The sequence below is a fragment of the Rhyacophila brunnea genome, unplaced genomic scaffold, assembly GCF_057557595.1.
Source record: "Rhyacophila brunnea isolate RB1 unplaced genomic scaffold, BYU_Rbru_1.0 scaffold_11, whole genome shotgun sequence".
NCBI lineage: Eukaryota > Metazoa > Arthropoda > Insecta > Trichoptera > Rhyacophilidae > Rhyacophila > Rhyacophila brunnea.
In genome coordinates this window covers 32,585,382-32,601,061 of record NW_028232763.1, presented here as the reverse complement: position 1 = coordinate 32,601,061, position 15,680 = coordinate 32,585,382, and the positions used below count along the sequence as shown (strand labels likewise).

Sequence of the window (15,680 nt, the reverse complement as noted above, 5' to 3'; positions counted from 1 at the left end):
ACCTATTTATTACTACGCTTAAAATAATGTTCATATCGCATATTTTGAAAAAAATGTATCCGGCTCGCAAAGAACCCTGCAGGTAGATTGTTTTAAAAAATCACAATGTCTTCTAGAATTTTCACCTAGCTTAAAATAATATTCATATCACATATTTTTTAAAAAAAATGTATTAGGCTCGCATAAGATCCTGCAGGTAGATTGTTTATGAAGAAATGACAATGCCTTCTACAATTTTCACCTATTATTACGACGCTAAAAATAATATTGATATTCCGTATTTTAAAAAAATGTATTAGGCTCGTATAATATTAAGCTCATAGATAAGGCAGATTGTTTGTGAAAAAATGTAAAATTATCATAATGTTCTATTTTTCAAATATTCACTATATTTTTATCGATGCACTGGAAAAAATGTATTAGGCATTCATAAACTTATGTAGGTATATTGCTTTATAATCGATTAAAGACAATTCGTTTGTAATTATTGTTTAATCGTTACCATGGCAATTTCTTTTAGAATTTTCGCATTCTTACTAAATTTAAATAATGAATAATGATATTTTCATACTAGGCGAATGTATTAGGTTCTTATAAAACCCCTGTAGAGTGAAGGTAGTAGATGATGGCTTATGAAATACAAAAGTAGATGTCATGATGCTATTTACTTTAGTCTACATTCTTATAAAAGCACTGGAAAATGTCTAGGCACTCACTCATACAACCTATGCAGGTGATTATATTGTTTTTTAAGCTTTTTTTGAAGTTATACTTCTATTGGCGCGTTTAGGAAAACAGATCAGAGTGTATTTTTCGCGTGTGACCAGCCACGATGTAACACATATTTTTTTATAATTTATATTGTATTCGGGTTGCGTAATACTTTGAAACATTTATCGTTGTGTTAGGCGGAATAAAACCATTTTAAACCAGTGGCACTCAAATAAGAGGTCTTTTTCTGACTGTGTAATTTAACAAGATAATTTAAATAGTAATTAATATGAATAAATACGGAATTAAGCAACAAGATAATTTTAAACCAGCGGCACTCCATTTCAACTTCCTACCAATAAGAAAAACAATTAGTTTGGATAGTTCGATGAACCAAAGGAACACTTTTATTTATTTTGTGAACCTAATTCTAAATCACCACACCAGAGCTAGTCAAAGAATCTAGGTCTAAGTTTGTTTAAAAGTATGCATATTTAATAAAGAATGCTACATTCGTGAAACTTGTGTATTAATTGAGTACCTAATTTTATTAAATTAATTTATTATGATGTTCATACTGTGTTCATATTGGTTTATCCATTATTTCATGTATTTTTATGTTTCCTACTCCAATTAGATTCATATACATTTAGATATTTATATTTGTATATTAATGTTATGATTTTGTAAACGATTTCGTAAACTTATATTATTATATATTTTGATGTCACAAACAACTGATTCGGGCGAATGTGGTGATGAAAATGTTTTATAAAGTACATTATGTAAAATTGAGATATTTTTGTATTACAGTTATTATATCGAATATTACACATATTTTTTGAAAAAATATTGAGCGTTCCGGTTCGTAAAATTTTCTATTTCGAGCACCGACTGTGTACCTTTGGATCGCCTTTCTTTCCTGGTCTTATGGTTATGTGATACTGTACTTCATCTAAAGTTTTGAAAAATGTGTGATTCAAATACTTTACTTGATATGCTGCATGTTTTTTTGCTGCATTACAGATGTTGTAATATTCTGCAGGAACAGATATATCTTTCTTTTTTAGTTGCTTTCAATGCATGCGTGCATTGAATCGTTTTCCATTTGGGTGTAGACTACCTCTAGGTATTTCTGCTCTATGGTGATTCCATGCACCATCGCAATATAACAGAGCATTAGCCAGTACAGAATGCCGGTTTCGGTAGGTGCATCCAACCTCTATTTGATATAAAATATTGTCTACAATAAAACTTGTTATGATACTAGTGAACTCCTCTGCGTTGAGGCCACTTTCAGCCTCATTCCATAAATAGCAGTATCCTTCTTTGGATTTTCAATTGAAGAAACAAAAATTGTGTACGCATAATTTAGTTTTTTAATATAAACTTGAGACATTAGATTTAGGAGCCAAGAGAACGGACGGAAAGACATATTGTTCTGTTTCTTTTTCTTTATTTTTTTCCATCTCTTTCGCCTTCTTTCTTCGCCGAGTGTAGCTGATGCTTAATATCCAACACATGGCCGACTTTGAAAGCTGCGCATTTTTCTCACATATCTTTCTTAGGCTAGAATAGTTATAATGTTCTCTGGAACAACTTCTAATGGAAAGAACTGTTGAAAATGCTTTTAATTTTTTTGTTACACACAAATCAATAATATACAAATTAAAAAGTGCAGTTTTTGAGGTCCTTTTGAATTTTATTTGAACGCGACACAAAAAGAGTAACTCCTTTAGTTGATTTAGCAAGGATATTATCTAACACATATCTATCAAAAGCGTGTACATATTTATGGAAAACATGGTTTGTACTCAAAATTACAAGTTAAGAATGTTTTATTTGTATTATCGACAGAAATAAACCACCTTTTAGACGATTTTTTTGTAGAGTTGCTTACTAATGACACGCTTCTGATAGCTCTGGATACAAAATGGCGGAGTTACACATTTTGCAGTATAGGTTTTGGAGCCCGATGGAGTTGACAAATTTTCTTGTAACGTTTTCTCGGTATATTTAAATAACTTGGAGTTGTCAAACTTATACAGGACATGCGCAAAACATAATACAACAAAATGGCATCATTAAGACATTTTCAGCAAAAAGTGGAGTTAGCAAATTTGCGAATTAAGCCATCGATATGCGTCATATTATTGCATAAAAACAAATATCACATTTAAATTGTTTTTTTTTATTATTTTATTTTTACTATGTACCTATCGCTTATGGAAACGGCAGGGTGGAAATAAAAAATATGTATTTCCATTCGGTTCCTAATTTATAATTCACCTCCAATATTAGCCATTGGCACGCCACTCATTATTCGTCCTTTTAATGTTATGTTTATTATTATATTCGTAATAATAATAGTATATTCATTGACATGTTTTCTTTTTCAAGTACATGCGGAACGTTTTTAGTCATCTTTACACGATTTAAGAATATATTCCTCCGACGCCATTACAAAACAAATTGACGTGCTCACACCTCGACCCTCAGTCTCCGATTGGCGACGACTGCGAAATTTCGTTCCAGTAGACTGTTGAAAATTATTTGCCGTTTCACTTATGTATGCTCTTAAGAAGATTTTGGTACGTAAGCATAAAAGGTTTCGCTATCACTGTACTATGACGTATTGGTTAATAGCTGTATTGCCATAATACTATTTTCGAATAAATAAATAAAATGGAGCACTACAAGTCATGCTTCAGTCAAATCTCCACGAAATTCGATTTCTTGCGTTTGCTTTGCTATTATAGCCTATAATCCATCGACAAAAATAGTAAAGATATTCGCAATCATAATAAGTTGACTCAAAAATGGTAAAAATAGCGGTTTCTCGTTTTTTTAAATGAATTAAGTGTACCGGACAATGAGTTCCATTCATTTAACAATATTACTTTTTTATACACAGATAGGTATATTCAGTGGCGATTTTATTTGACGCAACCGATTAATCTGAAAATCTTAATGGTTGGTTCAAACCAGTCATATAGCTATCAATTTACTTTATAAAATGCGCATTTCTTACAAATATGCAACATTTTACCCAAAGCATAAAAATACTATACATATACTCATGCCCCCCCCCCCCACAAGGAGGGGGCTGACGGGGCCCCAGCCCGGGGGCCAGGCTTAAGGTGGCCCGACGTGGCGGGTCGATTAGTTGTGAGACACACTTAATCACTTATTTTAAACTATGTAGTTGTACCTATAATGCAATTTGATTTATATTATGGTAGTAATTCACGTGTATAATTTTATATTATAATTATTTTTAGTGTTTCCTGAATAATAAAAATGGCTATTTATCCAATATCGAAGTCTCGCATGTTACTTGGCTACACCACAAGAGGGAATCGCTACCAGTGATTCATAATAATATGATGCCAAGTGCCGACAAGTCAATAATTCAAGGGGATTTATTTAAAAATTTAGAAAATCGCCAAAATACTCGGAATACCATTACATTTGGGGAACACTAGTGTAGAACCTCACACTTCCCTTAACCTTAATGATAGGTAGGGGGACCCGCCAAACATTCTGGCCCGGGAGCCCGTTTCAGGCTCCGGGGGCCATGCATATTACCGGCATAAATCGTCTGGGGTTCGAATTTAGAACTAAGCTCATCACAGTATAATAATTACAAGATAAAAAGAACTTTTTATATACCATGTTTTTAAATTTTCTGTTGAACCATATAAACTTGACAATTCTATGTATTGATAAAAACTTTTTATTGTACTTGATAGAAATACTGAATAAACATTATAGAATACAGAAATGTCATTTTGACATTTCATATTGATTTCCATAGTAACTCACGTATATATTAATAATTTAGTTGCTAGGACCCACTTAGCACCCAATAATAGTGAGTACCTAGTAAATATTACTTTTAACGATTTTTTTTCCGAAACATACAAAACAGAATTAACTGAAAATGAATTCAAGTCTGCTTAAAGATGGCCAAAAGTATTAAAAGAATGCATTGTCGTCGTGTTCTGATATATTCTAAAAGTTTCAAATGTCTATCTAGTCGGGAAGTTAGTTAAAAATCTTGGACAAACAAGAAAAAATTTGTACTGAACACACAAGAAAAAATCTGTACCGGACAAACAAGAATACGAGCTAATAAAAACGTGGTAAAAATATTGAATGATATGCCAAATGTTAATATTATGTGGTATAAAATAATATTCAAAATTTGCGCCGTCTTTTCGCACACTTCACATAATTTAGTATAAATATATAATTTAGTATAAATATCTGTATTGTGTTAACTTTTTTTTTACATATTATATGTAAATTAATTAGACTCATTTAATTTTGTAAATTCTCCGTGCTCCTCTCTCCCATATGCTATTTTATTAAAGTAAGTCTCAGCAAACTCAGTCAAATCACATTTGAGTGCGTGGCGACCTCAGTCTTCGGTATCTGCTCCTGAGACATTCCCAGGAGTAAGCAACTTTACTGCTTACGCTTCACACCAAACGTAGGACCTCGTGATACGCTCGATTAAGACCGAGTGTTTTGGGGGAGGGGGGTGTTTTGGAAGGAAATATTAGGTAGTATTCAAACTGTCGTATAATCTTTTCGGATGCCGATTGAACGACCCGACCCAGTGTTGTCAGTTTGTAGGAAAAAACAAAACAACATTCGTACAGAAATTTCGTATGCTAAATAAAAATAGTTCGCGTACCTACTTAATGATACGCGTGCCATAACTTCACAATCCCTGGGTTGTTGTAACTTAACTGTAAAGTAACTTAATATGCTGATTCTGATATGCATTTAAAAAATAACTGTTTTTTTACTTTCAAGGATGTCGGCATTATTTCATAAGGGCTCATAATATTCTCATTACACAATCGAAATATATTTTTACCTGGCGAATGTTATAAGCTGTTGTTATAACATAACCGTAATAAAATTACAACATAAAGGTTGTGTATAAAGCCAAATTTAATCATATAGGTACGTCATAACATGTCCAGTAACTTATGCCATAGTTTGTAAACTTTTGCGGCTACATAAATGCACCATAATTTTTTTTGAAACACCGCATGTCCGCATCGGGTGTGGTCAGTGACGTCCCGTGGGGGTAGGCAGATTGAGCGTCGCTTGGGGGCGGCAGTTACTCGAAGGGCGGCAAATCGAGGAGAATCATTTCATATATCTTCGTTGATTCTACAATACCTGCTATGAGTACAAAACCAAATTGTTCAGGAGACAAAATAAACTATTTTAAAAAATAGGTAAATATGTTTCAAGTCAGTTGACTATACAATTTGATGACATTAATAGTTTTACATTGATTGAATAATAAAAAAAAAACATTAAAAAGGAAGGAAATAAACAATAAACCTTGATTATTCTCTTTATTAGCACATGACAGATATTGTCAGCATCTTTTTGATTACATAACAGGTATTCGTTGTGAACAAATTTTCATAATCAATTTTAGTAAAATGCTAACATCCATGAAAAAATATTATACATAGTATTTTATAATCAAGTTTATAGAAAATAAAATGAATCAAATAAAGAACATACTAACATGACAATCAAAATTATTTTTATAATACTTTGCTATGATATTTTAATGAGTTCTTGGAATTTGACGTAAACCGCAAATTATCATGGAATGTGATGATCCTTTTCAATACCAGTTTTTCAGCTCATGAAGGTGACGATATTTGGATGCAAAAATGGGTATATCCTCGATATACATTTTTAGACAATATTATTGCCTGATTTTCTTCGTTGCAAAAGAGGTAGCCATTCACATTAATAGCTCAAACAATAGTAGATATCACCATTCGTTAAATATTTTAATTGACGAATATCATCGACAGTAGGGTATCCGGCTCTCTTGCCTGGTCTGAGTGATGTGAGGTTTGTTTGTAACTGATCATATTGTGAAAGAAAAATCAAAATTAGTACTTTCACCTTATATTGTTGCTTCTGTCGTGCTAATCTCGTCCGTGCTATGTAATCCGATGGTGAATTTATTGGTGGTTTGAAATAATGTTCCAGCGTCGCATGAACACTGTCGGCCTCCATCATAGTGTGACCCTTTTCCAAAATAATTATGTTGATAAATATTGTTATCGATTTTTTCTTAGCCGTATCGCTAAGAGCACTGGCTAACACCTTATTGCGATTCTGGTAATTACATCCATCAGATATAAGTACCACTTCTTTATAGCTAGGGGTAGATTTTCTAAGTAATCCATAATGCATACTTGATACACCCCCATTTGCTTCATGCCATACGTACAATGACACTTCTTTATTATTTAATTCATATATGATGAAGTTATGAGCTTGGAGTTTTTGCTTGTAATACATGGCAGAAGCATCTGTTTTGGGGCACAAAAGTACACTTTGGAGATCCATTGTCAATACCAGTTTTTCAGAACTTGCACTCTTTTTTGAAGATTTTTTTGCAGCCCTATAAGAGTGCTTTTTCGAAGAGTTTTAACCGAAGGTTCCAACAACTCAGCTTGTTATATAATATCTGAAGACACGGATATATTTTTCATTGACGACCGTATAAGTGTCATTATTTATGTGTATAATATTATGTTGTTCACCAGAACGGAATGTTCCATTTAAAATATGAGTAAGTCCGTCGTCAGGGGTTTAGCAATGTAATATAGTCTAGAAATTCAAAGGTATCTGCATTTGAATTTATGAATTCATTTAAATTTCTATGACCATCTACGGGAGTTAAAATAATATCTCCAACATCGCTATTATCCGATGTAGGAGTTTCATTAAAAATCTGAAGGAGCTTCGTATCAGAGCCAGAAGCTGTAAAATTATCTAAAGATCCCCCAGATTCTTGATACTTTTTGTGTAGTGCTGATTCAAGAATATTTTTCCTCGATATAACATCTCTAAAAAACCATGTTATGAAAATTACATGTCAAAAAAACAATTAAAATGACAATGAACACACGAATGAAAACAGATAAAACGTTTCACTTTTGATTATTGTATAGGAAAGTAAAATTTAAATATTGGCTATTGAGGTGGTGGTTGTTAATATACTTCCTGAATTCGGATAAAACCGTAATGTAGATTATAGCGGATCTAATCTTTTTAAATAAATTGAAATTAAATAATGGCAAAATGTGTTTTCAACCATGTTGATGTTACAATAACTTTACACCTAACAGAGTAAATAGTAAAAATTACATCAACCTAGCCCACTAAATTTCAAACACTTTTAATTCTTGAATACAATTATATAATTTTATTATAGTAAGTAGAAGAAATAATATAATTCTTGACTCATTAAAATGTGTGAGAGTCAGATCAATGTTTGTTTGAATTGCACATAACTGTTATTTCATTAATTTAGTAATATCTGCCATGTGATCAATGTCATAAGGGTGATCTTAAGTTAATTACTGCTATGTACACTTATATCACATAGCAGATATTACCATCACTGAATTCAACACCGACATATGACAGCTTTTGTTTTTATTTATTTAGAATATTTTGGTAATTCCAATCACATAGCAAGTAGTATAGATGGATAGAGAAAAAAATAACCTATCCAACGATGTAAATAACTTAAAACTGACAAAATGTGCACATAGCAGGTATTGCAGAATCAACGACGATATATAGAAATAGCTACCTAAACTTAGTAATAACGAAAATATTTTTCTGTTAAAAAATTCAGCTCACTGTAGGTATATTATGTAACATAAAAGGTTTAACAGGACTGTATTTGGTACAGTTCGGTTATGAGGAATACAGCGGAAAACACATTTTGAAAATACCCGATATACTAGATTTTTTGTTAGGTTAACCTAACCAAACCTAACCTAACCAAACCTAACCTAGCCTAACCTAACCCAACCTAAACTAACCCAAACTAACTAATAATCCAGTATATCGGGTATTTTCAAAATGTGTTTTCCGCTGAATTCCTCATAACCGAACTGTACCCTGTATTTTTTTGTCGAGTTCGCGATGTCTAGTTTACTTACGTTGCCTTTCGACATCCATAGTGACCAGTATCGACACGTGCACAGGTGATAAAAAATACGATATAAAAATGGGGCGGCATTTTGGCGCTACCCAGAGGCGGCATTTTGTCTAGGGGCGTCACTAGGTGTGGTGCATGTCCTGCAAACAATGCTATCAAATCAAATGTAGTTTAAATTTTCGCGCTTTAATGAAGACGACATTCCACGTGATCACATGTCGCTATCTCCGATATAAAAGTAAAATTGTCTCTCTAAATATTGACAGCCGTCTAAACAGTCAAAACTGTCTATCCCGCTCTAAAATGTAGCATAGCCAAGAGAGGTGCTGTTAAAACATAGCACTTATTGTAACAATAATTACAACTAACTTATTGTAATTGTTACAATAAGTGCTAATACTTAGATACAAACCTATCCTAGATAGCTGCCGTAGCGGCCAATAGCAGTCTTGTGTATAGAATAGATGCGCTGGTGTACTTTATAGTTTATTCAAGACATTTACTTATAAATTTGAAACGTACTTATTATATTAAATTTGGTAAACTATGCCAAAAATATTGCCGGTAAGTACGGCGAACCAATGCCACCGCACTTGACACGACAAAATAAATATGTAATACGACATGGCTTGCATAAATTTACAGTAGGTATCACTTTCATATAGGTAGGCCCATTTTTAATCAATATTTTCTTTGTGTAGAATTTAGATAGATAGATACCTTGTTAGTGGCTGAAAAATTAACTTTCAAGCCCCCTCTTGATTTAGATGTGATGAGCGTGTATGGATTATATCTGCGTGTTTGTTGACGATTTTTCATACTCCAAATATTATGGTAATAATTATTACATAAAACCACATATTATTATATTCTGTCATTGAAAATTCCACGGGTTACTTTCACTCATTTTACGTACAATGTATTCACATGCATATTATGCTTTGATAATTATTGATGTTATATTATAAACATAAAACAGTGGCGGTTTAAGGTACGTAAAGGCCCCAGGCACTAATTTCGAGAGGGCAGGGCGATCATTCGTGTTGGTTTCTGTTGTTTTTGCAAAATTTAACCTGAGAGATAATATAAATAGGTACAAAAAACAGTTATTTTGGAAGCAAAACAAAAAAGAAGGATTCATGCGATTATTTTTTATCTATTACACCTTTAGATAGGAATTTATTCCTGAACGACTGAAAAACTTTCTAAATTAAATTAATATGGTCGCCTCCTGTTGATGCTCTGCTTCCATTATGCCCCGTTTACGCGTGCATAGATGTACTGCTGACAGTACGTATTTTCGCGAGAACAATAAAATGCACGTGTAATCACGTATTATCGTGCAAGTTGCAAGATTGCATGCACGGATCAAAAAAGCTTTTGAATTTTCACGCAATAATTGGTATTTGGATGGCGGTGCGCATGCGTAGTAGAACGATAGTGGTGAACCTCCTGGAAGAAATACGAATTACAGTTCACAGAACATTTTGACATTTACCGATTATCCACGTAAAAGTACTGACTGTCTCTCCAATCTTATTCTTCAGGTATGGTGCTATTTGACAGGTTCGTGAATAATCGGTAAACGAGTGTGATGTTTACCACATTTTTTTTATTTTCAGCTTAACCTTTTATATTTAAACTTCATCTAAATAATATAATATTTTCTTCAACATCTTTTATTTTATAATATAATATTTTCTTTCAGCGTATCTCCTCTCCAAGCGCTACAACGTTCTGATGGTGGACTGGGGCGCGCTGTGCAAGCCTCCATGCTACGTGGCAGCGGTGCACAACCTGCGGCCTGTGGCCCGCTGCGTGGCCGAAGTCTTTTCGCTAATGAGGGCCGGAGGACTGCGCGTGGAGAGCACCACGTGCGTCGGTCACTCACTTGGCGCACACGTCTGCGGAATCATGGCTAATTATCTGCCTTTCCGTATTCACAGAATCATAGGTTTGTCTTTCTTCATATCAGTACCTACAAGCTTTTTTTGAACATTTGTCGCTTAACATTATTTACTCCCGAGCCCTGAATATGTTTTACATCAGTGTGTTAAATTTTCTATTTCAATTTAATTGGAACGTCTCCGTCTCACAGTTCTAAAGCGTTGTATCTATAAATAAATGGGACACATGTTTTCAAAATTCATACATAGTACCGCTCTATGAAAATGTCATTCGTTGCCAATGCTCATATTGCTATAACAGGGATGGCGAACCTTTTTACGTGCGCGTGGCAAAATTTCCCAAATATTATTTTTCGACTGTCCGACGTGCCAAACTTTTTAAGAATTTTTAAGTACATACGATGTTAAATGTTTAATAAATGAAATTGAGTTGTTGAGATTCTATCTTTCACCGTCTTTCTAGCCGACGGCATATCTTTTATGCATTGAATTATTATTTACGTATTTCCAAAATTTTTAAAGAGATAGTGGGAGACTTTTAACCACACTTACTAACCACATACATTCGCCATCACTGAACGGTTTTCCATTTTTAGCGATTATGTTTAAGACAAAATACCGCTGTTATATTTGAATGACAACAGTCATGTGGATAGCAATGAAATTGTTTGTTTCTGTATGACTTACTTAGTTTGGTTCTTTACGCACAAATTGACACCAGAATTGCTCTGATCAAATGAGCCATTCTCAGTGACGTCCCTAGACAAAATGCCGCCACATTTTTTATACAGTATTTTTTAACATCCGTGCACGTGTCGTTTCTGGTCACCAAAGACGTCGGAGGGCAACAGAAGTAAACTAGACATCGCGAACCCGACAAAAAATTTACAGTCTGTTAAACTTTTTATGTTAATTAATACATTTTGTTTCAAACCAGCGAGCTGAATTTTTAATGGCAAGATTTTTTCGTAATTACTAAGTTTGGGTAAGTAGCTATTTCTATATAATATTATACCAAATGATTCTCCTCGGTTTGCCCATTGAGTAACTGCCGCCCCCAAGCGACACTCAATCTGCCTACCCCCACAGAATGTCACTGGGCATTCTCTCGCTACAGTGGTTTTAACTCATACAGAACTGACAACACGGTTACCGTGTCGGCATTAGATGGCCATTAGATACTATTAGCATGATAATTAAATAGTAATTAACTGATCCGCAGTGAATGAGTTCTTTGTTATTTTTTAATATTATATAATATATGTATTTTTACCTGTAAAACTTGATTATAAAAAACAAATATTCTTTAAATTATTATCCCATTCCATCTTCAAAATAAAGCATTTGCATGCCATGCAAAATCATCTCAAATAGCGGCATGCGTGCCATAGGTTCGCCATCACTGTTTTAAAGTATGTAATGGAAACTAATATTTCATTATTTTCATGCAATTAACCGGATGAATAGGATAGTTATCAAGCAATCCTGGCTAAACTTATCCACTTTTCACCTATCTTGTCTGTTTGATTCAGAAATGATAGATATCAAAATCTCAGCAATTAAGAATTTAGATCGATTAATTATGTATCACTGACGTTTCTTTAGGATTGGACCCTGCCCGTCCATTGGTCAAGAGCAGTGCATTGCAGCGACTCGATGCTGGGGACGCGCACCAAGTTCAGGTCCTGCACACTAACGCTGGTAAATATGGCGAGGGCGGACGCCAGGGACATTTGGATGTCTGCATCAATGGTGGACGATCGCAGCCATTCTGCGCCAATACCCCAAGTAATAATTTCAATTACTTATTAAAAATATAACATTTAAACTTTAAAAGAGAAGATGTCACCTTGGACCTGTCTCAGATGCTCACTACTTCTAGAGATTGTTATAACGAGAAATAACCAGAAGAGACCAATCTCGGATCTTGAGAAATGAAAATGTCAAGAAATCGACTACTAATAATCTCTCCGGAGAATCCTAACCATTGCCCCCACATCCTGAAGAGGGCCCCCAGGCTACGATCTTTGACAGGCCCCCCTACCTATCGTTAAGGATAAAGGCAGTGTGACGCTCTACAGTAGCATTTTCCAAATTGTGTACACTGTAAAATTAATGTGTATATTTAGTATTTTTTTATATATTTTAATACATCCATTTGAATTATGGAGTTGTCGAGTATCGATACACAATTAAAAATTGTATTTTGTAATTGTAACTACAATTTTAAATAACATTATCGAAGAAGAGTGCAAATTTGTGATGTGTTTATCTCACTTATCTGGTCGACTCACCACGCCGGGCCCCCAGGCTAAAGCCTTGCCAGCCCCCCCATGATCCTAACCACCTATATTTATTTACCATTTTAATTAATTATGCTGATTATGACATTCGGCATCTGACTGACACTTTCCTAGTTGTATGTTGTATATTCTGGTAGATAATTGGGTTAAACTGCACCATCTCTAAAGCAGTGTTCTATTAGAGTAAACCGGATGAAATACAATCTTCAGCCTGGTGAAATAAATCTTAGATATTAACAATCTTCAATCATAGCAATGTTTTCTTTCACCTTACTTTAATACTAATTTCTGCACATTTTCATCTCTTTTGAGCAAGAGTATATAAATATGATAACTTATTTCACAGACGAAGCACTCTGCAGTCACATCTGGTCAATCTGCTACCAAGCGGAAAGTCTATTCACTCCAAGATTGGCAGAACCCTGCGCTAGAAGGTGCCCCACAAACGGGAGGCCTTCGGCAGCACTGCCAGGAAGCCCACTGAAGATTGGGCAGGGAGCGCCTCACATGTAACCATTTGCTTATTCTATATATAAAAATATTATTTGATCTATGAATTGGTATAGATTTTCACCGCTAACTGCGAAAGCTTTTTATAACTAAACACGTTGAAAAAACAGTATGTGAATTTTGATTCACTGTTCTCTACTCTTCTTTTTTTGCCTTTTCGATACAGAGATATTTGATTTGGTCAAATATTTATTATAATACAGCAGAAAGTCTCAAAGACCAGCAATGACATAGCATGGAAAAAAAATGAATTGGTATCTTTTAATAAGTCTTTCGAATCAATGATCTACAGTTTGTGTACTTGCACAATAATCGACAAAAATTTCTCTTATTCCCAGGGCGGCTGGAACATACTGCCTGAATACTAGTGAGGCTCCGTTTTGTCCATACACAAATGACGGCATAGGCGACAAAAGATGCTGCCTGACCGAGTCAATGCACGCTGGAGCCATCAAGAATAAAACTCAATTCAGATACAGCAATGACATTCCTTTCAGAAGAATAAGACAGTCGCGAAAAAGAAATCGTTTCAATAACAATTTATTAAGAAATTAAAACCAAAGATGTCAGCGTAATGTGACAAATTGAAAAAAACTTTTCACATCTAAACCAGTGCTTCTTAAATTTTTCCAGGGAGCCACATTTTTTTATCTCACCAATAATTATTGTAATAACATGTCTTCGGTCGAATACGTTCAGAATATCGAAGCAGCTGTGCTTTGGATTCTGGACGCATACTGCTTAAAAGTGCATCCTGAACATTGATGATTATCAACTCTTCGATATATTCACGGCATGTACTTATTTGTAGTTATCAATAGTTTTCATTATTATTTATTTTAATATATTGTGAACATATTTATGAAATAAAAGACTATACATTCCTAATAGGTATTTATTGATTTTTGAAATTTATATTATTTTTATGAATCATTTAACCTTCCACTACTGCTCTAGAACAGCGGTCGGCAACCCAAATGCATTGACGTGCCACAAAAGAGGTAATTCAAAGTACTGGACACTCAAGAGTGCCACTGAAATAAAACTAGTAAATCTCTTGTAAGACAATTTTATATGACTATAATAATACACGCTACATAAAAACATCATAAAAATAAAATTACAATATTTTTAAACATTAGTGTCTCCCTTGAGGTTCAATTTTGAAGCTAACACCTCAATATTTGGTTCATAGTTTGAAGTTTTTAATTTTATGCACAATTCCGAATTCTCTTCAGTTAAACGATTTTATTACGGATATATAATATTATATTTTATAATTGAGAATGTTCGTGCATCGGCTCGTGAAACGGCGACCAGTGTGTCATCACATAATATTACGGTACAGTTTTTAAAGTACTGAAAATTTTAATAAATCATCATTTTCAAGGCGTGTCACCAAAAATCCTTTCGCCGGCCACCTAGTGGCACACGTGGCATAGGTTGCCGGGCACTGCTCTAGAAGATCTATTCAGCTCACTTGACCGCAAGAACCAATAAATTTTGACTATAAATAGAAGGATCCTTATGTATGTATAATGTATGAAACATGGTTAAGTTAACAACGCTCAGTTGGCCTTCCGATTTTCTGACACACAATGGCTGCCATTTTTTATATTCATTATGAGCACTTACTCGACTGCCGTTATAAACGGTTTTACACACATTTTACAGGATTTTTCAATTAAATAATAATGCCAAAGTGTCACATTATTAGCTGCTTATCAGTCATGATGGCTTATCTTTTATATGTGCTAAAAATTGGCGGATAAATGTCATAGCAACAGTGTGAAGTTCTTTACAATTGAATCTGAAATGCGAAGTCACTTTTTATGCTTCAATTTCATACATTTACGCTCTATCGCTATAGAAGGTGTTTTTTAACACCTTTGGGGAGAACAGACGAATCGCCATTAACATGGATACCTCAGTCACCTGCCTTTTGCAAACGACATTGTCTTTGCGAAAGACCCAATAAATCTCTAAGACAGATTGCAGGACAGCTTGCAAATAAAAGCCGCAAAGTAGGTTTAAAGATAAATCCTTCGAAAACAAAATTAATGATAAACTGCTTTTCTGGCAACAAATTTAATCTTAATTGTTGTTAAAGTACAGGCGGCCCTCAACTTTAGCACGTAATTGGTTCCTGAGAATGTGTTAGAATGTTGAATGTTCGAAAGTAGAGCGATGTATAAAAAACATCAAAAAGTGTAGTTTAAAATATCTATTTATCAATGG

At 34.0% G+C, this 15,680-nt stretch overlaps 1 protein-coding gene across 1 annotated transcript in view; it reads left to right on the top strand.

The window, feature by feature from the left end:
* LOC147078612 (phospholipase A1 member A-like) overlaps positions 1 to 13,445 on the top strand; it is a 36,237-nt gene extending 22,792 nt beyond the window's left edge. The window contains exons 4-6 of the mRNA XM_085960440.1: positions 10,431 to 10,676; positions 12,235 to 12,417; positions 13,279 to 13,445. Of these exons, the coding sequence (XP_085816566.1) occupies positions 10,431 to 10,676; positions 12,235 to 12,417; positions 13,279 to 13,445 (596 nt within the window). The remainder of the gene's footprint in view (positions 1 to 10,430; positions 10,677 to 12,234; positions 12,418 to 13,278) is intronic.
* Positions 13,446 to 15,680: the final 2,235 nt, after the last annotated feature.